Consider the following 26,219-nt stretch of genomic DNA (forward strand, 5'->3'; position numbering starts at 1 on the left):
AGAAGGCTTCTCAGTGTATTTGTTTTCTCTGTATACAGACTCACTATTGCCAGATAATGCAGGTGTTTCTCAAAGGGTGAAAATGTGGCAACAGCTGTGAGACTGACAGTTTATGTCTGGGACTATAGGGGAAATGTGTGAGAAATCTGAGCAGCTCTATAATACCTTTAAATTGCAAGAGTGACCTTCTTGCAGAAGCTTTTGTTTTCAGAATATTTACAATATCTACAGTGAATAAAAGCAATGTTAGGACAAACCCCACAAAATTTTTCCCTGTTTACAGTATGCTTTAACTCAAGCTAGTGAAAGAATGTTTTACCTGAATGTGTTCAAGATAGTATTTTTTTTCTTAGTTGTAAATTTATTGCATTCTGATTGTGAATGTTGTGCAGGTTGAATTTGGTTCAGTTATGTCTTGATATTTTTATCCGTTTCAGACTATTTCATGCTGAATAGATGATAGTGGATAATTCTTTTCTATCAATCATTGAGACAGAAAGATTTCTTTCATGCAAGGTAGCTAACCTGTGCTGTGCAGGAGTGTCTTCCGAGATCTACAGCTGTGTGCAGCAAAGCGCTGAGTGGTGTGAAATGGAAGTAATGAATTATATTCTTTTTTCAAAAGAGGAAGAGAAATAGCATAGCAGCTTGCCCTTTTCTCAGTGTTATTTGGCCCTCCAGTGGCTGTATGGTAGATGATTTATTTGCATGGATAAAAATGCTTGGTGCTTCATTTCTGCATCTGTGAAGGAACGTGAATTTTCTTCATTAATTGCGGTTTTCATATGTGATGAACACTTAAAAGAATACATTTAGCAGTCTTCCTTACAAGAAGAAAATATATGCTCCAAGATGACCTGCTGCTTTCTTCCTTAGATGTCAAGGATGTGTCAGTCTCTGTTAGTCTGTTTCTGGCCAGGAGAATCTTCAGTGCTTACTTGCAAAAAATATCCTCAAATTGAAACCATATTGCAAGATTGCCTTGTTGCTCAGCAAAATAGCTTGCATGCAGTCTGAAGAATGACTTATTTCACTGATACTCAGAAGTTATCCTCAGTGCCAACTGTCTTCAGGGTATGAGAGGTAGAGGTCTGTCCTCCACTTTTTCAGTCCTGCAGTGATGTCAGCCTGGCACAACAGGTGGAAACTGTTTAAAAGTTGTATGACACAGGAGGTTGCTTGAGAGATGCAAGGGTTTAAGAATGTTAATCTTATACATAATGTAGCATCTCAAAAGAGAGAAGTAATGGAAGATAGTTTTAGTAAAAACGATTCTCTTCAGGCCTGTCACATACTTGGAAAAATTTCTCTCATTTCATGCTTGGCTATGAATCATTTGCTCATGTTATTACTGTTAATATTAAAAAGGCAAGATGGAAACTTGCACTAGTGTCTTCTGTTAAGCTTTATTCAGTGTTCTAATTGCAGTGGAGATGATCACTTCAGAATTCAGTTTCTAGCCTTCTGTTTAATTAAACTTATTGTATTTTTATTGAGCCAGTGTTTTCTGCTTTGTCAACTTTAATTGGAGAGCAAATGATGGGGCTTTAAATATAAAAGATGATGCATTGGAGGTTTTTTTTAAGTAACAAAGAGTCACTGTAATGCTTCATTATTTTTATTTGACTCAATATATTGTTTTCCAATTATAGATGCCTATTCTATTCTGTGGTGCTCTGATATTATGTAAAATAATTTAATTATCCTCTGTAAAAATAGATTGCCTTTTAATGCATCACAGTTCTCAGAATTATTAGTCTACTAAATCTGTGGTGAGTAATGCCTACCTCAAAAGAAACCAGAGGGAAAAGCAGAATCTACTCATTCAGTTCTGGGTTGAATTTTATATTCTTGTTTGTGTCTTTTCATTCTGCCTTTGTTAAATGCAGCAAGGTTTGTAGATACTGTATAGTTCAGTGCCTAACACTTTATTTTAAAACAAAATCTGTTTTATTTCAATCAGGCTTCCTTCCGGCATGTATGTATTTATTACTGGATGTTTGGCTTTTGTGGAGAGTCTTCAGTAGATAGCTCCATTCTTAGGTTTACAAAATGAATAAGCCTAATCACCATCCTCCAAAGAAGCATCTCCTGTGTGTCCTTGTGCACAAAGGATTTTTACTTAGTAAGAGGCATCTTTGGCTTAGCATTCTCCACAGGGGGGTCTGTGAGACTTGAATGGTTTCCTTCTGCACTAAAGGACAGTACAGGTCCTTGAAATGTGAGGTGAATTGGACTTCCGTATGGAATCAGACCTGCTGGTAAATCCAAGGCTGGCAGAAAGGCCTGGCAAAGCACTGGCTGTTCCTTAACATTAATTTAAAGCGTTAGTTACTGTATCTTGCAGCTCCTGTTCTGCCACACACCTCAACCTTCAGTTCTTCAGATATTTGATTTTTCTTTTTTAGCCTGATTTTTAAAACCCATATAACAATTTCTGGTTTTCCACATTGTTAGAATTTGCTGTTGAATTTGCCTATGGGAGAATCAGTCATTTGTACTTGCTTTCACAATGTTTGTTCTGCTCTTACTTTTCTTTGATAACTCACTTCTCTGAGCATCAGACTGAGTTTCCAAGCCAAGTGGTTAATAATTACACCAAAGTAACTCAATGTAAGCCTTCATTTGCAGAACCACTAGCTAAAAGAGTGGCTAAAGTGGCACGTAGGAATATCTTGCTGCTTTCAGTAGCATGGACATCCACCTGCCTTGCGAATTTTCCAACTTTCTGCAAGCTTTCCAGTTCTCAGCAACAGATGAATAGGATTGAATAGCTGCAGTTCTAGCAGCTTTTTGCATGGGGCTGAAACTACATGAGTGATTAGCTTACTGATTTCAGGAGTGGGAGGCAAGATAGAATTGGTTTTTATTTATTCTCTTCTGGGATTGTATGAGAGTAATTTATACTGATGGGCCTTAAATATTGTCAGTGCCTGAGCATCGAAAGCATTTTTAAGAGGTAAATTTGCTCAGTTAGGAAAAAAAAATTGTCAGGAAAAGTGCAGTGAAGAATTTGATTGCTGGCTTTTTAAAAATGAGGCAAGAAGCTGTGAAGTTGACATGTTGGCTGCATACTGTGCAAATGTGATTCCTGAAAGGAGGCAAATAAGATTATTTTACAACTGCTAGAAGTCTGCTTCTAAAGGCGCTTTTGTCCTTATGTCAGTTGTAGTGCTGTGCTCTTCTAAGAGTAAAAATCTAAAACGAATCCTGGCTTGTTTTAGGAACGCGTTTTTCACTGTCTTCACATCTGATTGTTTTGTGCTGCTGTTTTTTCTGTGTTTGTTAACTGCATCCTTTTACTATTTCTTACTATTTAAAACACAAACCCCCAAGCCATTGGGCAGAAGAGTTTCATCCCCTTGCTCCTAAGGCTGTTCTGTTCAAATGGTGACTCACATGCTTCAAAACTTCAGGTCTTACTCATACAGGTTTTTTTTTGTGTGTAGTGTTAGTAGTCATGTTAATGCTATGTAAGCTAATACCTGGCTGAGATTGTAGGTAGACATATAGGTAGGGATACATGTAGGTAGGGATATTTTTTTTTTACTACAAATTCTAAGTTTTAAACAATATGTTTGTGGTTGAGACTGAATATGATACATAGTTCTCCCAAGTCTGCCATTCTTGAAACATGAAATCACCGGTGCCTGTAAATGTACATTGCAGGTAGTAGAGTTTATGCAGAACAAGAAGAATGTCTGCCTGAAATATAAGCTAGAATAATTTACAGCTCCAGTTCTTGTGCTGACTTCTTTTTTGGCAAGAATGCTATCATTTTTCATTAGTGACCTTTAGTTTTGCTATCGTGTCAGATCTAATGAGCTTTGACTAAATCTAAGATGTGTGCTAATTACCAAGTGAAGCAACTTTTAAACTACTATCTTTCATATCAGAAGTATATTAAACAAAACAGTCTGCAAAGGACTTCTGCTTCATTAAAACGTTTATTTCTTTGGAACTCCCTCCTGTGAGCCAGGCATGAAGATTTCCCATAACTGGTGGTAGTGTTTGCTCATTTTACCCTGAATGTAGGTAGTTAATATTAGCATTTGCTACCTTTAAAAGGTAGCCCAGTATGGAGCAGTTTCATCTTGAAATAATTGGTGAGACTTAAACAGAAGTTTAAGAATCTCACACGTGTATAAAATATAAACTTCCCTAGCTTTGCAGTTGCTTTGGGAATTATTAACGGGTATGGGTGCAGGAGGGTAAGGCTCACCTTGAGTTAGTCATAGGCTGGATTTATTCTTCCTTTTTTGATGGTATGTGGCAGTGAGCTGACCGTGCCTTTTTTCCTGGCTGTTTCTGCATTATTTCTGAAAGAATTAGGAAGATGGTAAAACCAGCAGTTTGGGGGCAGATTGCTGTGTTGTGTGCCTGCAGGAAGGGAAGGAAGTACTGCAGTAACTTGGAGCAGGCTATAATGTGGTAGCCTCATAGTGGCAGAAGTACTGCTGTGGATACGATAGAACTAGAACTAGCATGCTCTCTATAAAAGCTTACACCTGTTTCAGAGGAAATGAAAATTAAATTAAATTATTAAATTATTTGGGAGATGTTGAGTCAGGGTGTAGCAACTCTTTCATGGTAATGTTCTTCTGATTGATCTTTATGCTAACTTTTTTAATATAAATATTGATGTTTTCTGATCATCACATGAAGTTGTATTGCTGTTATTTCTACATATTATTAGCTGTGACAGTCTTTTTTTTTATATATATATTTCATCCTGATTTTTTTAAAGATAATTATTTGGCTACTCCTGCTTGTGTAGATTACATGAACCATATGATTGTGTTTGGGTGATTTTATTTTATACGATTAGTAATATGTATGATCAAAATAAACAAATTCAATTTTACCAGGGAAACATGAATGTGGCAGCTCTATTCAAAGAAACCTTACCGTCCAGGAGGCAGCTGCATATTTGAAAGTAAGTAATTCTGGTATTATTTGTGGGTTCTTACTTGAGATCTGTGTAAGCAAAAATTTTAAGGTATTATTTTTGTTTTCATGTGGTTTCATTTTAGTGACTAACATTTGAATTAGGATAGGATGTTAATTGGAAATGTTTGGAATTAACATCTTTAATGCATGCTGCTCATGATTTGTTTTTGAGGAGGTAAGGAGATTCTGGAGGAAGGGAACAGCAAATAGAAAAAAGCAGCAGGGGAAAAGAACTGATGATAGATGATAAATGGACTAGCATTTCTATTACATCAAAAGAATGATGGTTATTGTTAACAACTGTTCTAGCTCTAAGCTCAAAGTTTTGTACTGACAGATTTTCATACAAACTTTATTTAACTCCACATTGCCTCATTTTGTGATTATAGATGTGGTTCCTTTGCTGAATTTCAGTGTTTGATGATAAACTTTTTTTTATTCTCGAAGTGAAAATAGCTGCTGTTCCTCTTTTTTTCCTTAGGGGCTTCTCTTTTGATGTAAGACTCAAAGAGAAGGTGGAGATAAAAATTGTTTTGGACAGTTCCAGTTCAAATAGAGTATTAACTTCCATTGTTTTGCTTTTCTTTCTCTGCAAAGGACTTGTAAGGTGAATTGTGGACACTTGTCTTTGCTCAAATTGCAGTATATATCCTCCTACAATAACTGATATCAACTAACTTAACTACATGGGGATTTACATCCTTCTATCATTCCTGAACTACAAACACAAGATTATTTGCAGAATATCAACTAAGATGCTTGAGGAAAATGACTTAAACAAAACAAAAAAAAATACCTCAGCTGCTTTTTATAGGAGCAATTTTCAGCTGGGTTTGTAACTACTTTTATTTCTGGAATAGATTTTCAATGAGCACCACCTAGTGGCTGAATTTATTTTACCATGTAGGTCAGAATTGTTAATAAATGGTGATGGTGACTTGACTTTTTGTGTAATTCTTTCTTTGAGGAATATTAGCAAGTGCTGTAGCTGCTGACAGCATTTACAAAATCACTTTGCCAATGTGAGAAGCTGTGCAAAACCTGAAAATTCAGGATTAAGATTTGACTGCTGCTGCAAATTGCCAAATCTTTTACAGAATGTTTGTATTTTACTGTGGCACCTTCTGGTTATTTAGAAAGTTTCTCATTCATGTTTGTCTTTTGACAGAATATAGATCCAGAATATGAAAGTGTATTTAATACAGCACTACAATGGATATTGAATAGTGGGGAAGATGTTGGCATAAAGTAAGTGAGCTTTATTTCATAGCAGTGTGTTCTGATGGAATGTATTCTTTTTTGTAAATGTGCAATATGTTTTAATAGGTGTCTTGGCAGTGACCCTAATGACGTGGATGTCACTAATGTGACGGATGTGAAGTACCTGGAATCCACCAGTCCAAAGATGTCTTTCAGGTGTCGTTTTCGCCGTGCGTTCATTAGCGTAACTCATAGATTATCAATACCGCTTTTAGGTAAGTTGTCAAAAATGTTTTTTTTTTTATTATAATTTTTCCCTATGTAAATATGATAAAAATAAGAAAGCAGCTCTCTAAGTGTTTATTCAGCCATACAACCTAGAATTTCAGTAAGTTACAACATAGTCTGCTTTACACTTTTGAACCACACATGTATTTTTGCATTATTTGCTATCATCTGTTGCTGTAGTCAGCTATACTGATCCCTCCTCTGCAAACTTTGGCTTTTTCCATGCCAAAACAATGCTTTGTGTGTTTCAAAAAAAAAAATAAATAAAATTGCAAATTTGGATGTATTTGAGAAAAAAGACATGTTGGTCTTTATTTTCAGACTATTTCACTGTTACTCTAGGAACTAGAGAAAATCTTTTCTGTAGTTACATTTCCATTTCTATCAGTTTAATTACCTGGTTGTTACCAAACATTCTTACTTATAAGTCTGTTATAGAAAAGGTATGCAGTTTTTCAGTGAGACTTAATCTGATAGTTTTCTAGTTAAGTTTCATGTACTCTCAAGTTGATGTAACTCTTATCCATACTGAAAGTGGTGCAAAATAATAAGAAGGACCAACTGAGTGTAGACGTTTCAGTATTTCTAACCAGGCACATGGAAAGAACTGAAGATGTACGACTCATCTCATGCACGTGTTAAATATTCAGGAGGTCATTTATCATAGAATCACATCATAGATTCTTAACAATTTTATAATGTTTTTTTTTAATGTCCTTCACTAGCCTTCTGAGAAACTACAAGGCAAGCTGTCCCAGATGGCTGTCTTTCTGATAATGAATATGAGGGTTGGATTGGAAGATAGAGGCAAAACTCAGTGTGCAGGTCAACAACAGGTCTCATCAGTCATGCTGAGCAACTTGCTTAGTATCACAGAATCACGGAATGGCCAGGATTGGAAGGGACCTCAAGGATCATGCATCTCCAACACCCCTGCCACATTCAGGGCCAACATGCATGCAGTGTTATAACTCATCTACATTTGAGATTAACATGATGCACCTTTTCAGAAATTAACCATCACGTAAAAGTTGGATATGTTGTCATTAATACCTGTTTTGACTTAAGGTGATGGTGTTCCTCAGTCACTTTTTCTGTCAGTTAACATTGCTTTGTGATCACTGGTGCCTGAAGGCCAACTTCATGACTATAGTTTGTATGTGTGTTGTTGTTCTTCGTGTTAAGAGACCGTAGGTGTAGTGGTGCCCTCAGTCTGAGATGGAAGAAATAAGACTTTTGTTCTCTGCCTACATGGTTGGCCGCCTTAACTAGGTTGTCTTTTTTGGCATCTAGAAGATAATATAAAAATAACATGTTGTACATTGTACATCATGACAAGAAATGCTAATCTGTTGCTGTTCAAGTTGGTTAGTTTTCACCTGTATATCTAAAGTCTGTGACTTATCCTTAAATTAGTGAATATTGTGCATTTTAACATCGTAACGAGTTCTGTATTGTGTTTAACTTCTATGACTTCAAATTTTTCCAAGATAATTATTTTACTGCTAGTCTTCACAAATTAAATTGAAATTTCAAATGTCAATAGTGGTAGTTGGGCACCAGGCCATTATTTAGACAATAAACCATTTTCTCAAAAGAATCTACTGCTCAAAGCTTGAGAGTTACTGTTGCTGTGTTAATAAAATATAAAAATATGGGTAGCAAGGGCAGTGTACTTCACTAGCTTTGAAATGTGAATATGAAATGTTAGGTAATTCAAGCAACTTCTTAAATATAATGTGTCATGTTAAGTAACTAATTTTCTAATACTGTTTAAAGAGTATTTAAACATCTTGATGCAGGCGTAGCGATTGTTTGGGGAGTCTTGCACTACATGAAATACCGTTGGGCAAAAGAAGAGGAGGAAACGAGGCAGATGTATGATATGGTGGTAAAAATCATAGGTATGTTTTCTTGAATTTCATATCTGATATATGTGTACACCTGTGCACAAGCTTTCAAACTACTGGCCTTACTTCATTCAATTATGTTTTCTTTCTGTTTAGTTACTGTCATGCTGTTACAGTCTTCTGAAAAAGGCCTGCTTTGTGCTTTGGGGTTTTTTGCTTGTATTTTTTTTTTTTAAATTACACTTCAAAGCTCCTTAACAAAAACTTAAAGTTTGAATTTAAGTAGTTCATCATCATGGCTGTAATGAATTTCTATTGACAAAGAAGTATTTTACCTACATTGGTAAACAGTATAAATAACAATGTTTATTTACTGGATATATGGTGATATTGCTTTCTGCATATTTGTTTTTCAGCTGTCTTTATCCAAAATGCCTAAATGTTAGCTACAATTTCTGCCCTTACTGTTTTATAATAGGAAAAAAAAACCTTTTAATTAGTTGACTTGAGCAAAATTGTGTTACCAAAACAGAATGCCTGTTCACTTTCTGCAATTCTGCCTTTCTACTTCAGTGTACTTTTCTTTGTTAGTCAGATGTTGTAGGGGGAAAGCACTTTTATTTCCAAACATGGCCATCTTTGCTAACAATTAAAAGTAGCAGTCAGCTGAGAACTCTTTCTCCCTTATTCCAGAGTTCTTTGGGGTGCTTGGAGGTACTGTGCACACAATTAGTTTTCTTGATTTGCCTTTCAGCCAGATTAGGATTAAAAATGCTCAAAACTCCAAAACCTGAAAACTTTTTCAAATTCCTGGAATTGGAAAGGGATTTCAGACTAGCTGTTCATAGCCAGAATTGATATTTTTCATCATGTTTATGTGTGCTAGATGATTACCTTTTTTTTTTTTCCTTTTTTTTTTTTTAATGCTGTTCTAGATGTTCTAAGAAGTCACAGTGAGGCATGTTCTGAAAATAAAGACTTGCAGCCTTATATGCCTATTTTACATGTGCATGATTCTCTAATACCAGCTCAGGACAGGTATGTACTCACTGCATGTACTTCATTTTGTTACATGGAATAAAGCATGTGACTCAGTAATTATAAATTGGTTGCTGTAGTTAAATAGCAGTAGATTACATACAATAATATTCTTGGAGATTCTTATCAATGAAGGTAGGGAAAAAACATGAACATGAATTCCTCCTTTGATTTACTCCTGTGATTGATGTCAGCTGTGCAGGTTATTATAATGCTAACGTTGTAATTGTTTTTTTTTTTTTTAAGGAGGAAAATGAGGAAAGTCTGGAGTAGAGCAGTTGACTTCCTAGCAGCAAATGAACCTAGAGTTCGCACAGAGACACGAAGAATAGGTGGTGCTGAGTTCTTGGTTTGGAAATGGATGCAACCTTCTGCTGCATGTGACAAAGTTTTAGTAATACCATCAAAAGTGTGGCAAGGCCAAGGTATTACAATTGTTTTAATTTATTTCATGGTATTTTGTCACTTGGGAATGGAAGACTTGATTTCTCTCATCTCTTTAAGTGTTTTTACAAAGTCGGCACCATTTTTGTCATCCCATTCTGTTGATTTTCTTATCCAGTTTGAATGCTTTGAATAAGCTTTTCTATCATCCCTAAAGGCATACAGCCACATTGGGTTACTTGTTCCTTTCCATGAATTTAAACAAAGAAACAAAATGTTGGAAGGGACCTTTAAAGTTCATCTTGTTCAACTGCCCTGCAATGAAAGGGACATGCACAGCTATGTGAGGTTGCCCAAGGCCTGATCCAACCTCACCTTGAAAGTGTCCAGGGATGGAGCATCCACCACATCTCTAGGCAGCCTGTTCCAGTGCCTCAGCACTCCCACTGTAAAAGACTTTTTCCTTATCCAACCTAAATTTACCCTCTTTAAGCTTGAAGCCATTTCCCCGTGTTCTGTCAGCACAGACTCTGCTAAAGAGTCTGTCCCTTTCTTTCCTGTAGCTCCCCTTTTGATATTGAAACACCTCTATCAGGTCGCCTTACAGCCTTCTCTTCTCCAGGCTGAACAGCTCCAGCTCTCAGCCTGTTCTTATAGGAGAGGTGTACCATCCCTTTGATCATTTTTGTGGCCCTCCTCTGGATGTACTCCAACAAGTCTGTGCCTCTTCTGTACTGAGGATTCCACATCTGGATGCAGTACTCCAGGTGAGGCCTCACCAGTGCAGAATAAAGGGGTAGGATCACCTCTTTTTGGCACTGCTTTTGATGCAGCCCAGGAGACGGTTGGGTTTCTGAGTGAGGACAGATTGCTGACTCATGTCCAGCTTGCCATCCACCAGTACCCTTGGGTATTTTTTGGCAGGAGTGCACACCGTCCTTTCATCCTGCAGCTTGTATTGGTAGTGAGGGTTGCCGCAACCTGGGTGAGAAACCTTGCACTTGGCTTTGTTGAACCTCATGAGGTTCACATGCACCCACTGCTCTAGCCTGTTTAGGTCTCTCTGGATGCATCTTGTCCCTTTGGTGTGGACTGCACCCACAGCTTGACGTCATCAGCAAACTAGCTGTGTGTGCTCTCATTTTCATCAGTGACACTGACAGTGAGGTACTGAAGAGTGTCAGTCCCAGCACTGACCCCAGTGACCACTTGTCACTGGTCTCCATCCAGATGCTGAGCTGCTGACCACCACTCTCCGGACTGAGTCCTGCAGCCAGTTTGTAGACTGTTGAACAGTCTACCCATCAAATCTGTATCTTTCCAATGTGGAGAGAAGGATGTTGTGTGGTACTGTGTCAAAGGCCTTAGTGAAGTCCAGATAGATAACGTCAATGGCTCTTCCTTTGTCTGCTGATGCAGTGACACCGTCATAAATGGCACTAGGTTAGTGAAGCAGGATTTGCCCTTGCTGAAGCCATGTTGGTTCTCTCATATTACCTTCCTGTCATCCATGTGCCTTAGTGTAGCTTTCAAGATGTGTTCCATGATCTCTCCTGGTACAGAGGTGAGACTGACAGAGGTCATCCTTTATACCCTTCTTAGAAGTGGGTGTGATGTTTCCTTTTCTCCACTTACCAGGCCTCACCTGATTACCATGACTTTTCAGATATCATTGAGACTGGCTTGGTGACTACATCAGGTAATTCCCTCAGTAAAAAAGCACTCCTTTAGTTGGTTGAATTCTCATATCCCTTATACTTGTTAGAATTAATGCAGTTGTTTCTATCTGACAGCCCATAAACCAGAGCTTCTAGATCATGAACATCTTGTTATTAGTCATGTACCTGAAATCAGAGTTTGGAAGAAGAGCTGCATGCTTATTTTGAAGGGGAATCTGCTGGGATAGAAGTTTTCTCAGTTGGCAGTGTGTAGATGTGGGGAATCTCCTAGTAGTGTTTCCTTTGTCGTAAATGGCTTTCTTCACTGTGCATTCATACTTAAAGTTTTCAAGCCTTAAGTCTTGAATTTTGGGCTACTATGTAAGAGATTGTTTTGATCAAAATGTAAGTGACAAAGGTAAATGTTTAACGTGAAGTCTTCAGTAGTTTAAATTTTGAGACTCTTCTAAAGAGTGTCTTTTGTTCTTCTGAAATGTTGTATTCTTTCATTGGTGTGGCTGATGTGAACTCTACAGAATCCTAGTTTATCAGGTGATAATGTGGCTTATTTTACTGGTAAGGGAAGAGGAAGCTGCTGCTTCTCCAGTTTTTAGTTAGCTTGCTTTTGTTAAATGGATGTTGCTGAGGTTGAGTCGCATGTTGAACTAGATGTTGAAAGAAGCTTTGTTAAAAACCAAGCAGATTTTCTTCCCTTCTTAGTCCTACTTAAGCAAACAAAAACAATTCCTACTGTCAAGCAGCTATGCTCTAACATGTTCATCTGGTATGTACTTATTTTGGTCTTAGTTTTACTAATGCAAATAGTAATTGGCTTATATCAAATAAAAGGAAATTAACGTATGTTCTTACTTGTAAGAAACAATATTGTTATTATTCCTTGTGTATAGAGGATATAGTTTTAAAGTGTTTTAAAGGTTTAAAGGTTATTTCCTTTCCCAACAGAAGGGGCTTCTTTGTGGCCTGGCACACTTAACTGTAGCAGGCTTGATTGCCTGAATAAAAGGAGTGCTAACATCTTGATTTTTATCCCAGCTTGTGTGTGTAGGCCTTCAGCTCTTGAGTCTTAAGTTTTGCTATTTTTAAGTTCAAAGCAAAAACAAGCAATTCTCCCCCATCAGTAAAGTCAAGTATCTTGAGAGATTTGCGTGTTACTTGATGAGGGTCTTTGTGGTATTGGGATCCAATTCTTGCTTGTCTGTGATACGTTGTATTGGGGTATAATAATATACTTCACAAAGTTATGCCATTAGTTTTAGCATTATGCTTCTCATTTTTAATCGTCATTGGAAATGAGGTATTGTTCCTTTTTATTTTGTCACTACTGTAGGCTTAAGGTTCTGCAGTTGGTGTCTTGAAATAGTGGTAATGTAATATTCTGTGACAACTATGTTACATTATTTCAGTTTCTCAACGTTTCAGTAAGATGAGAATAGTAAATTTATGAGAATTGCAGAGCTTTCCACTCCACCTAGTGACATCCTGTGGGAATGTGAGAGTGCTTTAGGTAAAGTTGCAATGGTGAATGTTACAGCTGTCTGTTCCATTCTCTGTAATACTGTCGTGACTGAGTTTCAGATATTTAAATTGAATGTGACTTCTGCAGGCTATGTATGCTACTGTGTTGAATCTTTTGTTGTGTACTCTTCAGTGCAGGCTGTGAAACATGGCACTCGAGTTCTGGTATTTCTTATTTACCACTCGTTCGTTCCCAGCTTTTCTTGTTAAATTGGACCTCAATATAGATAGCTTGATAATGTTCTGTCCTGTACCAGAGATCAGTGTGTTTTTTTCTTCATGTGGAAGAATTCTTGGTTGAGATGGCTCAGGTATTGTTTTGCTACATGAAATACTCATTTAAGTCTCCAACAGATTTGTAACTTCTAAAACGTTTTAGGAAACTTCAGCAGTAGCTTCCAGTTGGTACCATGAAAATTTGAGTATCTAATATTGACTTCAGCACACTATAGGTGTGTTTTGCTTCTAAGCTGTGCCATTTAGCCTCATTCACGTTGCATAGAACATCTACTTGGTAGGGTTCCCACTGTGCTTTTTTATTACTGCATAGAATATATCAACAGCTGTTCTGTTAACACTTTTCTCAACAGCTCTTTTCCTGGTTCTTAAGTTTGTAGTTCAGCAAAGGTATTTAAAAAGTTGATATATTTCAGCTGTAACAGAAGAGCTTGGGAGTTGCTGAAGTAACAAAGTTGTTTGGACTCTGTGTCTTAGTACATCCAGCTAGCAGGCTATTTTCATATTAGAAGGTTTTTTCCTGATATTAACAATTAAGTATGTGTCACTGCCTTTGTTTCTGGAATTACAAATAAATAGAATAAGTTTGTACTTGTGTTCTAAAGTTTGAAGATAGGTGTTCATAAACCAGACTGGAGACTATTTTAGATTCTCTTCTGGTTGGTAAATCCTCAACAAACTCAATACATATTGAAGCAGAATTAATTCTGGTTTGGGGTCTTGTGAATTCTTTCAACACCATGCTTTATTTTATTACATTTTGAAATCTGGTACAGCTCTGTAGCAGAGCACAGTACTTAGTACGTAAACTTGAAGTCCTTCTGACTCATCATTGCGTAGTAGTAAGTTATTGGTGTATGACGCCATGAATTTAAGTGTGGGACCTGTATCGTGCATGAATGTCTAGGTTCTGTTGTATCTGTGCAGTCATCCACAGTTCAAATGTTGTGGCATTTTGTTCAGTGCTGCAGGATGCAGCCTGTGCTTTTAAAGGCAGTAGTTTGGGATTTTTTTAATCATGTCAGAATAAAATCTAGTGTACTTTGGGGTATCATCTCCTGGGTAAATGGTTGACGTATCTGTCAAAAGAAGAGTGGGTAGGTAAGCTCTATGAAAATAAGCTCTAGGTCAAAGTGTAACTTAATTAAAGGAATAAAGAGTATTTTTTAGCGTGTTCAGCTTGCTTTTGAATGAAGAGATGCTATTGTCCTGTCATGTCTTCAATAACTGCAACTGTAAGGAAAAATATGTACCATGAACTCCAAAGAAGCTAAACTAACAGCAGTGGCTGAAGTTCCTTTAAAGCTCTGAAGATAAGAAGGTTCTCTGAAGTACCATGACTGGGATGATATTTCATCCTGAAGCATGCAAGCTAATCTGTTATGTTGAGTGACTGATAGCTCTCCTGCCCTGTTTCTAAGAATACAATCCTTTCTCCATGTTGAAAAGGCTCACATAAGTACTGCAAGAAAACTGGAAAATACCCTTGTGATAAAATGCAGTTTTGATCCAATCTAATTTTCCATCCCTTCTGCAGCTTAACTCTATTAAAACCCAAGTCAACCTGAGTCTCCTTTCTGGTTAGCATTTAGTAGTATTTTGACTTCAGTAGTGGTTCAGTAGTTGCCAGTAGTTGACTTTTGTCTACTGGCAAACCTTGTGTGCTGCGTGACAGCGCTTAACTTTAGAATTTCATCAGAGCATTTTCTTTTTTCTCCTGCTTTGATACAAAAGGCTAGTACTTGATAAATTAGTTACCCGTGGCTTAACGTGAATAAATCTGCTTGTCAGAAATACAGTTACCTGAGTCTTCAGTCTCATCAAATGCATTGAATCCAAATCTAAAGATTTGTTGTGCTGTTTTATAACTCTTGGAGATGCTGGGTGATCTCTTCTGCAGTAACACACTAGTGGATCAAGAGGTATTGAAGCTGTGCCACAATTGGTGTTTGTTTTGAAGCTTGTGCAGGAGCTGCTTTTCCATCATAGACCCCTTTCAGTCACAGTGGTGCAGGGGTTATTGAAAACACTCCCTTTTGACCGTTGACGGCTGAGTGTGGAATGATGCTGTCTTAATCAGTTTAAAGTAATAAAATGCAGTGTGACTGATGTACATTGTGACTGGATTTTCTTGGAAGTGCTCTCTGGTCCCAAAGAAAGTCCTAAAATAATTATCAGTGATTTACTACACAGAGTAACTTCCTAACTAACACAGAGTTACTTCCACTTTCTCATTTCATATCCGTGTTTTTGCTCTTGTCTTGTAATCCTAACTGTTGAGACCTAGAGAAAGAAATGGCAATTGAGATGCTTAGTTAAGTGGAGTTTACACTTGTTCTACAAGAATGCTTGCATGTGCCCATGTTCTGAGGAGCTCTGCTGCTGTGGAAATAGTATGTTCCATATCATTGTAAACTTCTAAGTCATCAATGCTGTAATTTGAAGTCTCTGTTACCTATTAATTTAAACTTGCTGTTTTGTAGGGAAGGGGTAAAATTATTTGTTACAGATGTGGAATGAAGTTCAAGAGACATCTGTTTACTGCACTATTTTGAATTTTGTTGTTGAGACAGACTGATTTATTTTTTTCCTTGCCTGCTTCTTCACTAGCCTCTTTTTTGGTCTAATTTCTGGTATTACATCTTATTACTGTGGTAGCAATTATTTTGTACCTCAGTGATTTCCATAGTTCTGGTTTTCCCTTATCCGTAAGGATCTACATCTGTGTTGAAAAACTTTTCTTTTACCTTACAGTGACTTGAAAGCATTTCTAGAAAAAGCAGAATTTATCTTTATTTTCATGTACCACACTTCTCCAAGCACATCTGTTCTACTACTATGAGCTTACATAAAGTTGGTAGCAGATCAGTTCTGCACCAGTGCTGGTGTTCTGCTCTGACTGAAGTCATCTTTGTAAACACCTGAAATCCTCAATTGAAAGATTATTAGGAATGGGAGCAGGCAGAGATTGCGTTAGTGAAGATGATCACAAAAGCACTTTATATTTTGTTACTTTGCACAGCTTACTGGTGTATTTTACCTTTTTTTAGTTCAGAAATAGCTTTTTAGAAATGTTGATCCTGCGTGCCTTCAGTTTCTGCAAATAATCTCACCGTTCTTTATCACTGGAATAAAAGAGTGTGCTGAATAAACCTAGCTATTAACAATCAGCACATAATTTCCTCAACCCCACGCCTTTTCAGGTCCGGGTCCATGACTAGGCCACCCCAGATCACCTTCTCCACTATGGTCTTGTGCCCCAGTGTACAATATGCTGGTGACATTTCACCCTCCCTTGATCTGCTGGAGCCAACCTACATGAGTAAGGTAAGTCCTTTTATTTTTCAATGTTGCTTAGTTCTGTAAAGTTTTATTGTATACCCTCTGTGTAATTTTAAACCTGGGACAAAAAACTTTACAAAACCATGTGCTATTGAAAAAGGACTTGTCCTTAAACTGTAGGCAGCTCAGAGATGGATGCAGTGTCACCAGCATAGTTAGGAATCCATTGTCAAGAAAGACTGGACAATTGTTATAGTTGTTGGTGACTTGGACTGCGTGCTTTTATGCTCTAATAAAAACAGTTATAATTATTTGAGGAACTTGTGGTGGTTTTCATTTTAGATTCAGAGGCTGCTTCTTGTAACTTATAATACATAACTATGCTTTTTTTTTTCTCTTCAACCTCAAATTTCTCTTTTTAAGTTAGTGCTGTATCTGCAGGCTGCTTTCTCATCATTAGAGCTTTTCTTTGATGTGCAGTATCTTGTGTGACTGACAGTAGGGTTTTGTTTTGATGAGTTACAGAAGAATGGTGATGTTCATGTGTCTTGGATGTACTTGCAAGATTTTGTTTTAAAAGGTCAGTAGTACCAAGCACTGCTGCCCAGAATTTGGACTTGTAACATCTGGAACGTGGCATCTTGAATCTACAAAGTAGGCTTTGAAAAGGAGAAGCAGTAGCCTCAGCTTGGAACATGATTTTGTCTTGTTGAGAGTTTTGATCCTTAAACTCTTGCATCTACTCATCTCCAAATCTTCAAAGTGAAACTTCTTTTGAGTGCTGGAAGTTGTTTTGCACACATCATTGGCCCCTTGTGATGTGGGACTGCCTTAGCTGAATCTAAAGGGCTCCATTATTTCTTTTTTCATGATGCAATCTTCTGTTGTGACTCCCAAATGGAGAATTCAGGAACTTTAGAAGGAGGATACTTATTTTAGAAGTCCACATAAATATTTAATGGGCCTGCTCATCTTTGAAAGAATTGCTTGTTATTTTTAATTTCCATTTTTCTTGTATCTGTTGTGTTTTTTGGTGCGTTTCATTTCTTTTTTTCCCAAGTTTCTGATTACAGGTGTACAGCATCTAGGCTTACAAAAGCTCCATTCTTGACAGTTGTTACTGCAACACAGATGTGTGTTTGGCTCTCCCTGTTTCTTAGTCAAATGGACAACAGACTGCCCTCGAAGTGGAAAGGGATGTTAATTTATTAGGTATTTGAAACTGAGTGTTAACCTACAGCTCCAAAAACTTGATCCAGATTCTAAGAGCATCTGTCTTTTCAGAGACAATACCAACACTTTATTTTCAACTGTATGGTATTTTTAAATGCCCTTAATTCCTTTCATTTACAATGGACTGAACCTGAGAGAATGCATTATCTGTTTACATCTAGTTCTGTATTAAAAAAAAATAATCAATAGGTGTGGTACATTTTCCTTAGTGCAGTAAAAGACTGGGGAAGCTTAATTTGTGTGAAGCCTTTTCATACGTGGGTGAAAGTATTCTGTTTTTAATGTATGGCATTATTACCTAGATAATATTGTGCATGTCAATAAATACTATTAAATTTATTTTTTTAGCATTTCATCTAGATAGAAGAAATTCACCTCCAAACAGCCTGACGCCATGTCTAAAGATTCGCAATATGTTTGACCCTGTTATGTAAGTAAAAACTGTTCTCTCTGTATTTCTGTATTCATATGAAGGTGTCTGCTTTTGTCGTCTGGGAAGGGTTTAGAAGTGAGTAAACATGCATACCTTGAAAGAAGCAAGCCAGTTGTACAAGATCTATCTTTAGCATCTATGGGAAGGCATAATTTTAGTGTCTGTCTCCTGTCCTTCGTTGTCTCGTTTCTTGTCTCCGAGTCATTTATTTAAGAGTGTGGCATATAATCATGCTGCTTGGAGCAATGACTTATTCTTCTCCGTTAATTGATGCTGTAAATGTTCAATCCTAGCAACTGACAGGGGGAAGACTTTTGGGCCCAATCCTAAAAGATGACAGATTTCTCAAGGGTTAAGTATTCTGAAGCATTTAGACTGTGATAGAAGTCATGTGGTTTGCATTTGAAATGCTGAATCAAAAGCATTCGCTATCTTATGGCAGTGTGACATGGAGGGGATAGTGGAGGGTAGACATAAGTTGTTGCTAACTTCAGGTATATGTCTTCAATTTTGTTTCACTTTTAGTCATTCTTCATTATTTTAGTTTCTTATCTTATATTCTAGAAAGGTATTAGCTAGTGTAGCTGAGGACAGTGTTATTCCTAGCATAGAGAACTACCCTAAAAACTGTTTCTTGTTGGCTTTAAGGCTTGGTGATTGTCGTGGACAGAGACCCCCCACTGTTGTTTCTTTCATAGCTTCAGCAAGACTGAACATGTAGGCATTGTTCTTCAGACAGATTGATAGATCCTTTTATAGGAGGATGGAAGATAAGATTTGCTGGGAATTTTGGGTGAGATCAGTGTCCTTACAGTCCTTGCTAAAAGGAGACTATGAATGATCGGTCCCAGTAGTGCAGAAATCACTTCCTGAAACTTCAGTATAACATTTAGTGCTATACTGTATTAATTGTTATATTGTTAATGGAAGTAGTAACTGGGATGTTAATTGGTTGAAAACAGTCTTCTCAGATAGGGATGCCTTTGTTGTAGACTTGTTTCTAGAACTGACCCAGCTGACAAGTGTGTTAAGCTATGTTTTATAAACCAGCATCTGTGTCCATTCAGCTATTTGGATACTGCAACTTCTATCTAATCCATTCATTTAAGAAAAAAACTTTTTTAGAGCTTTCCTTTTGAGCGTTGTCTTTCATTACTGAACTGATGGTTTATAGCCCTAGAGGGATACCTGGTCCAAATTCATTTTGTACCTTCCAGCCCACTTCTTTTCCATTAGCTGTCTTGCAGAGGGCTGTTGCTTAAGGGAGTACATTTTTCACACCCTTGGAGTGACTTAAAAATGAACAGCAAACCCTCTGTGCAAGAAGAAATACTTTATTCAACTGCTCATGTCATAGGAGGAAGAAGGGCGATGTTCTTATTCTAGTCTGGAAGAGCTGAATGCCTTCAGACTAGCCGAAACACAGAATATACCACTGTGTGTGTGGTTAAGTTTGCAAATGTTTTTTGATTCCAGATGAGACATTTGCAAAGGGTGCAAAATATGTTTAAAGGAGTAAGTTTTAAGCTGTTCTTTGTATCGTGCTACTGTATGCTAACTATAAACAACTTGAGTATGCTTCAACAGCATGCCAGTAGCTGGTAGAAGAAGCCATCCGTAATAGTGCTCTTCTGTATTGATCTGAGAATCGTCTAGAAAATATGCTGGTTAATTTGTGTTTGTCAGTGCTGATAGAGTCAGTAATTCTTTCCACTGTCTAAAGTCAGAAAACTTACCTGGACATTGTGAACCCTCAGACCACAGCAGCTGACTTAAAATTATGATTTGTTTTGACTGTCCTGGGCATTTACTATGCCAGATGCAGAATTTTCCTTGGGAATAGCAGTCTTGGCATCATTTGAATAAACAATTTATCTGCATCTGCCACTAAAACAGTGATGAGAAGGGTTCACAAAACATTTCTTGCATTGCTGCAAGAATCACATTGAAAGCTGATGGGCTGTACATGCAGGATCATGGAAGGGCAAGTCATTCCTTTTGTGAGGGGCCTGTTTCATTACAGCAACTCCAAGTTAGTTGACAGCTGTTAATGTTTCATGTCCCAGGTCTACAAAACACAGTAAGCACAGTATATGAATAATATACTTAAACTTCCAAACAGGAAATGAGCGCTTCACAGTACTGCGGTACAGCACTGCAGAGTGACTTGCAGTGTTTGGGAAAAAGAACGTTTGGTTTACAACAAACCAGCTGAAAAGATGACTGCCTACTTGGAACAATATGATCTCTCCTTGTAGTAGCTGGCTTTGTGCTGACAACAGCATGTTTAAGAAAAATCTGACCCCTTGGACATGAGTCCTGAGCTGGGAGGGAGTGAACCCAAGCCTAGATTTTGTAACTTTGCATTATTTTATCTCCCTAACATTCTGAGCACGGCATGTTAATATTTTCTAAATAGTGTTCAAGCTGTTATCAAAAGGGAACGAGACCTGTATATTCCCTCCATTTTTAGCTAGTAAAAAGGAAACACTTTGTCTTTCAATCTGAGCAGGATGTATCTTTGAATTTTTGCGGGGTTTTACATTGTACTTGTTTTCTGTTTTTTATCCTAAATAAGAAAGAAAGCGGAGATTTCAAGAATTTTGGCTTTACTTAGGGGAAACTGCTCAAAGCTTTTGATAGTATTATTGAAAAAGCAGACTCATTGTTTGTGCAGATGCCATTCAAGTAGGCTAAAGGTGTATAAAAGCTGTCGAAATTGTTTTCCCTCTGCTTTGGTTTATCTTCCTGGGGGCAGATAGACTGCTGCACCTTCAGAAAAAATACGTATATTTTGTGTTCTCTAGTGATATGTTTAAAGGTTGGTTAATCTTAATAAAATACTTTTTCATTAGAAGTCTGTCAAAAATTGAATCAGTTTTTACTAACTTCTGTTTCTGGAGCTCACTCAGCACGTTCTGTGGGTGCCTTCTGGGACAAGTACAACTTGATGCTTTGTTTGGGGAAGGCAGCAGCCGTTTCAGTGATGAATAATGTCTGAATAGCTAAGAAGCTGCTTCAGCTTGCTGAAGGCTGACCATTTAATGTTGCTCTGTGATTGCTGGTAGAGGTGACAAGGAAAGTGGCATAGGTCTGTATGCCGTTGTCTTTTCCTGTTCTTCTGCTGCTGAGGGAGGAGCAGCTGAAGATTGTCCTTCATGGAACAACAGCCAGCCTGTCTAAGTAGGTGTGGAACGATGAACTTTGACTGCTTGCAGCTTCAGGTAGGAAGGTGGTGATAACAGGCTGCAACACCCAAAGTGTGGATTGTTCCTTTTGGTTCATAGGATTGAATTTTCTGAAGCAGACCATGGGCACCCAATTTACTTGACCATTTGATAGCTTGAAGTACTCAGTTTGTCTCCCATGCCAGAAGGTTGTGTAGGTCCTAAAGAAACCACTCAGCTGGCAAGAATGAGATTACTGCCAGTATGACAGGAGGATGTTTACTTTCCATGAACTAAGTACCAGTAGACTTCACACTGGCCTTCAGGTAAACAGTTCTGTGCAGGTAACTCTGAAGGGGTGGAGAATGGTGGTTGAAAGTGTCAGGAGATTCCTTTGAAGAAAAAAACTTTGATTCAGTAGCAAGTGGATTTTTCAGGCTTGATTCCACTTCTGAATGTTCTTAATGCCTGGCCATAGGTCCAAGTAGTTTCTTTAACCAGGAGCAGTATAAAATGTTTTACTTCTGCCTTTCATCTTAGAGGAGAAAGGTGAGTAATGTAACTAAATTTGGTCTGGCTGTTGACACAGTAGATGCACAGTAGATAGCTCTGTGAATTTGATATTCCTTTCTGAAGAGGTATAGTTACCATGCATGTGTGTGCATTCATGGGAAATTCTGCCCTAAGGGATTTTGTACTTTATCACCATGCATGTTACAACCAAAGGGAACTTCCTCTGTTTTCTGAAGGGATTTTCAAATATCACATTTGAATTCCTGTATGTCATAAAACCAAAAATTTTCTGTTACGAATGGAGCTGAAATCTTCAATTTTTATTCCAAATTAGTTGCAAGTAGGTATGTCTTAAAATAGGGTTTTGTACTTTATCCAAGTTCTTGATCTCAGCTCAAGTAATCAATCAAAAGTGTACAGAGTATGTCTAAGTAGCACAGTGCAAGAGGAGAACATCTGTAGAGAAAAAGGATGCTAAAGACCTGACATTATGCTGTATGCAACTTAAGTCTTATGCTTTGAACTACTGTAATCAGATCCTACGGACTAAATAAATACCTGTTAGCTGCTGGAGTGCATTAAATGTCCTCTCAAATATATCTTTCAGATAAATCCCAAAATATCTTACTTGGTATACTCCAAGACATTTTGGTAGTGCAAACCAAAGCATAGAACATGCAGATGGGAGAAAACATGCATCTTTATAAAAACTACTGAATCAGAATCTGTGTTCTTCAGGCTAGCATTCTGTCATGCTGCTAGAGCTGTTAATGCTTTTGTTCCTCTGTCATCTTCTGTAACTTCTTGAGAGTAGACATGCTTAATTAAAGCCTTTATTATTTGCACAGGGAAATAGGTGATCACTGGCATTTAGCAATTCAAGAAGCAATCTTGGAGAAATGCAGTGATAATGATGGAATTGTTCATATCGCTGTGGACAAAAATTCACGTGAGGTGAGCATCCTTCCAGTAACAACTTAATAATGTTGTTTCTCCTTGTCAGCTGGACTGTAACAAAGACTCTTTCTTACTGCAGGGTTGTGTATATGTCAAGTGTCTGTCTCCAGAGTATGCAGGGAAGGCTTTTAAGGCATTACATGGCTCTTGGTTTGATGGTAAGAAATCAGGGTTCGTGGCAAAATGTGGGTAGAAATGGCAGAAGATGGTTGTGGTTGGAGTCCTTTTAAGTGACCAAGCGTTTTATTACATCTTGATACTTTTGTTAGATATAAAAGTTGTGTTCTTAGTATTATCCATAATAATATCCATTATTAGTATTTATCACCTGGTAAACTAATTTCATTACAATGAACGTGTTTGGGTTTGCTCGCTGCATCCTGAGGCCAAATGTAATAATGGTAAACTAGAGGGCTTTTGTTTTTGTATTTCTTTGCCTTCCAGGAAAGCTGGTAACAGTGAAATACCTGCGGCTAGATCGATACCATCATCGTTTTCCTCAGGCTCTCACCTGCAACACTCCACTAAAGCCATCCAATAAACACATGAACTCTATGTCACATCTCCGTCTTCGGACAGGCACAACTCATTCTCAGGGAAGTTCCTGAGGAGATTTTCTACAACTGCTAGGACTGTTACTTGCAACAGGACTATTCCTGTTTGGCTGCCGTCTTCCTTTTTTAGTGCTTTTTGTATGTAATACTTTAATGATTTAAATAAAAGTTGGAACGTTCCAGAAATCTTGTTTCCAAAGGGACTTAGCGGTGAGGCAGTAATACTGAGCTGACAGGAAAAAGAAATTGCTTCAGGAAGTTATCCGGGGCTACGTTAAAGCAATGCATTTAAGTTTTGCATGTGGAATACCGAATTCATTAAACATTTTCAGATGTGGTGACTGTATTTTTGCACCGAGAGGTGTTTTTGATAATACAAAAGCATGGAGAAAAGAAGACTTCCTGTATTTCCATAGTTTCCTGTGAAATAATCTTGTGGGTATTTTGTAACAAACGACCTACAGTTCCTGATGGTGAATAAGTTTAAAAAAAAAAAAAAAAGAAAAAAAAAAAAAAGAAAAAAATATATTTTTTTCATTCAATATTAGTTTTTTTTTTTTTTTTTCCTTGCCGTAAAATAATAATTTTCTGCAGCTAGGGTATGGGGGAAGTTAATCTGGCGTTAGTGGTTGCATATAAGCGTGAGGGAAAACGAGCTGAATGCGGATGTAATGGGTTTTGTATATAAATGTAAATGCTGGTGGTGGCAAAACTGGTTTTGTTCTGTGAGGATGTCTGCATCGAAGCAGTGGGTAGGCTTCCTATTTTATCCAACACCTGGTGTTTTATATGGGTTTGGCTGCACCGTGACAAGAGGCCAAATACCTTAAAGTGTTAGATACAGGTTAAATATCTTTTATAGGTTTTATATTAAAATACCTTATGATTTTGTGTGAGAGGTCTGATACCAATTGTAACAAATTCAAATTTGTGAGCAATAAAGACACAATTGGCAGATACTGGAAAAGTATTTTGTGAAAAGCTGTATTTATTACTACTATTGCCAGGGCTGTGACAAAATACCATTTGGGATTAAGTGATGAAGCAGTTTCCTTTCAAAATGTTAGAAGGTGCTCGCTTCCCTGCTACAATTTTGGCTGACATGAGCTGCAAGTACGGCTGACGGTAAATCTGGTGATTGTGAGTTTGTAAACTTGGCAGAAATTTGCCTGGAAGTGCAAAATTGTTGCTGAGAAGCGTAGTTGCAAATCTGAGATTATTGGCTCCTTTAATCCCGTCGCTCCTACCGTGATGTTATCCGAGTAGCAAGGGGAAATATCCCACAGGGACGTGCTGGGACTGGAAGCGCGCCGGTCCAAAGAAACAACTGAAACTCACTTTACTTTGTAGATACGATGGATTTGCAGCATGGACTTGCACAAATAATGCACGTTTTTCGTATGGTTAAGTAAACATGATGCACACTGTTCTGCAACAGAAATCCTATTGTGCCTTACCTTCGTGCTTTTGTGGGCACCATGTTTATTATCGGAGAGTTTGTTAACCGAGAACTTTTAAATCCTCAGTTTTATGTCTCAGATGCTAATGAATGAGTATATATAATATATAATCAGCCACGCAGAATTCCGCTTACCGAGGACGAGTACATATTTTTGATGGGTAAGTGAATTGTGCCAGGACTGGTAGATTTCGACGAGTTTTACTATATACATATATGTATAATATACATGTATATGTACTATATATATGTATATAAACTAATGGCGTTGTATCGATGTGCATCAGTGACTTGTTAACCTGACCTTAGTGACCCATCTTGTGACCCGTTGCAAGAGTGAATGTAAAAATAGTTGTGGCATTTTCAAAGGTCGCCTCTTGATGCAGCTGCGTCCATCTTGCTTCTGAAATATACTTCTTGTAAACACTGTACATTATTATTGTAATATGTACTATTATGCAGCTTCTTTTACCTTAAACTGTTAAGTTGACCAGTGTCCCTTCCTGCACGAGGGAGGGGGACGTGTATAATACCGAACATTTGAGAGGAATCAGATGTTTGCTGTAATTTGTCACCTTGTCCTGTACAAACTGACGCTACGCGAAGCAGACTCGAATTAAAGGTTTATTAGGGTTTTTTACACGCGTCTGACGTCGTCCATCTGTGGGCGCCTCTCTCCCGTGAGGGCTGCGGGGACACAGCGGGGGCTCCGCGCAGGGCCCGGCGCACGCTGGAGCTCGGCGCTGCGGGGCCGGGGCGCCCGCGCCGTGCTCTTATTTGGCGTTGGCCGCCGGTGCCCAGGAATTTCCCGTCATGCCTCCCTGGGCGCCGGGCCCGTCCCCGCTATCCCGGGGGGCGGAGGGCGGAGGGCGGAGGGCGGAGGGGGGGTTGGAGCCGCGGCCGCCGCTCCCTCGGGCCTCCCCTCATGCGCGCTGCGCCGCCGCCGCCGCTCCTCTCCGCACTCGTCCTGGCGCTGGCGGCCAACGCAGGAGCCGCAGGTAGGAGCCGGCGGGCAGCTCCCACCGCCGCCTCGCCAGCCCCGCACCGCCGCGGGAAGGGCGGGCCGGGGGCTGCGGCCGGGGGAGGGGCGGCGGGACAGCGAGCCGGGGCCGGGCAGCACCTGCTGGGGGAGGGGCGGGGCGGGGGCGCCCGCGGGGAGCGGGGCCCGGCGGGAGGGCCGTACCGTGCCGCGCCGTGTCGTGCCGCGCTCCGCTCCCCTCCGCTCCGCCACCCTCTGCGCCGTGCCGCTCTGGGTGCCGGCTGTCCGTCCGCAGAGCAAGGCGGCGGAGCGGTGGTGGGGCGAGGGCACGGCCTGCTGGCTGCGCTGCGGCCGTCCGCCGCGTACGTGAAGCTTTACCGACCCCGAGGGGAGCTCGGGCTTCGCGTACGCTCTCGGAACTCGGCGGCTGTCCCCTGCCTGCGTGCGGGTTGTGTAGCGCTGCTGACCAACGCGGGACGTGCGGGACTCGGGTGTAGCTCG

General features: G+C 38.9%; 2 protein-coding genes across 5 annotated transcripts in view; both read left to right on the forward strand.

The window, feature by feature from the left end:
• Nucleotides 1-25,379, forward strand: part of LEMD3 (LEM domain containing 3) — a 48,384-nt gene extending 23,005 nt beyond the window's left edge. For 2 of the 4 annotated variants that reach the window (XM_048944089.1, XM_048944095.1), the window contains 10 exons: nucleotides 4,869-4,936; nucleotides 6,119-6,198; nucleotides 6,277-6,425; nucleotides 8,241-8,342; nucleotides 9,224-9,326; nucleotides 9,573-9,751; nucleotides 18,005-18,086; nucleotides 22,618-22,723; nucleotides 22,806-22,884; nucleotides 23,171-25,379. In XM_048944089.1, coding sequence (XP_048800046.1) covers nucleotides 4,869-4,936; nucleotides 6,119-6,198; nucleotides 6,277-6,425; nucleotides 8,241-8,342; nucleotides 9,224-9,326; nucleotides 9,573-9,751; nucleotides 18,005-18,086; nucleotides 22,618-22,723; nucleotides 22,806-22,884; nucleotides 23,171-23,334 — 1,112 coding nt within the window. In that variant the 3' untranslated portion in view covers nucleotides 23,335-25,379. The other 2 variants (XR_007376936.1, XR_007376937.1) reach the window with 2 other exon arrangements.
• A 173-nt stretch (nucleotides 25,380-25,552) lies between these two features.
• MSRB3 (methionine sulfoxide reductase B3) overlaps nucleotides 25,553-26,219 on the forward strand; it is an 80,948-nt gene continuing 80,281 nt past the window's right edge. Inside the window, 2 exon segments of the mRNA XM_048944226.1 lie at nucleotides 25,553-25,603; nucleotides 25,606-25,737. Coding sequence (XP_048800183.1) covers nucleotides 25,553-25,603; nucleotides 25,606-25,737 — 183 coding nt within the window.

The sequence above is a fragment of the Lagopus muta genome, chromosome 1, assembly GCF_023343835.1.
Source record: "Lagopus muta isolate bLagMut1 chromosome 1, bLagMut1 primary, whole genome shotgun sequence".
In the NCBI taxonomy this organism is placed as follows: Eukaryota; Metazoa; Chordata; class Aves; order Galliformes; family Phasianidae; genus Lagopus; species Lagopus muta.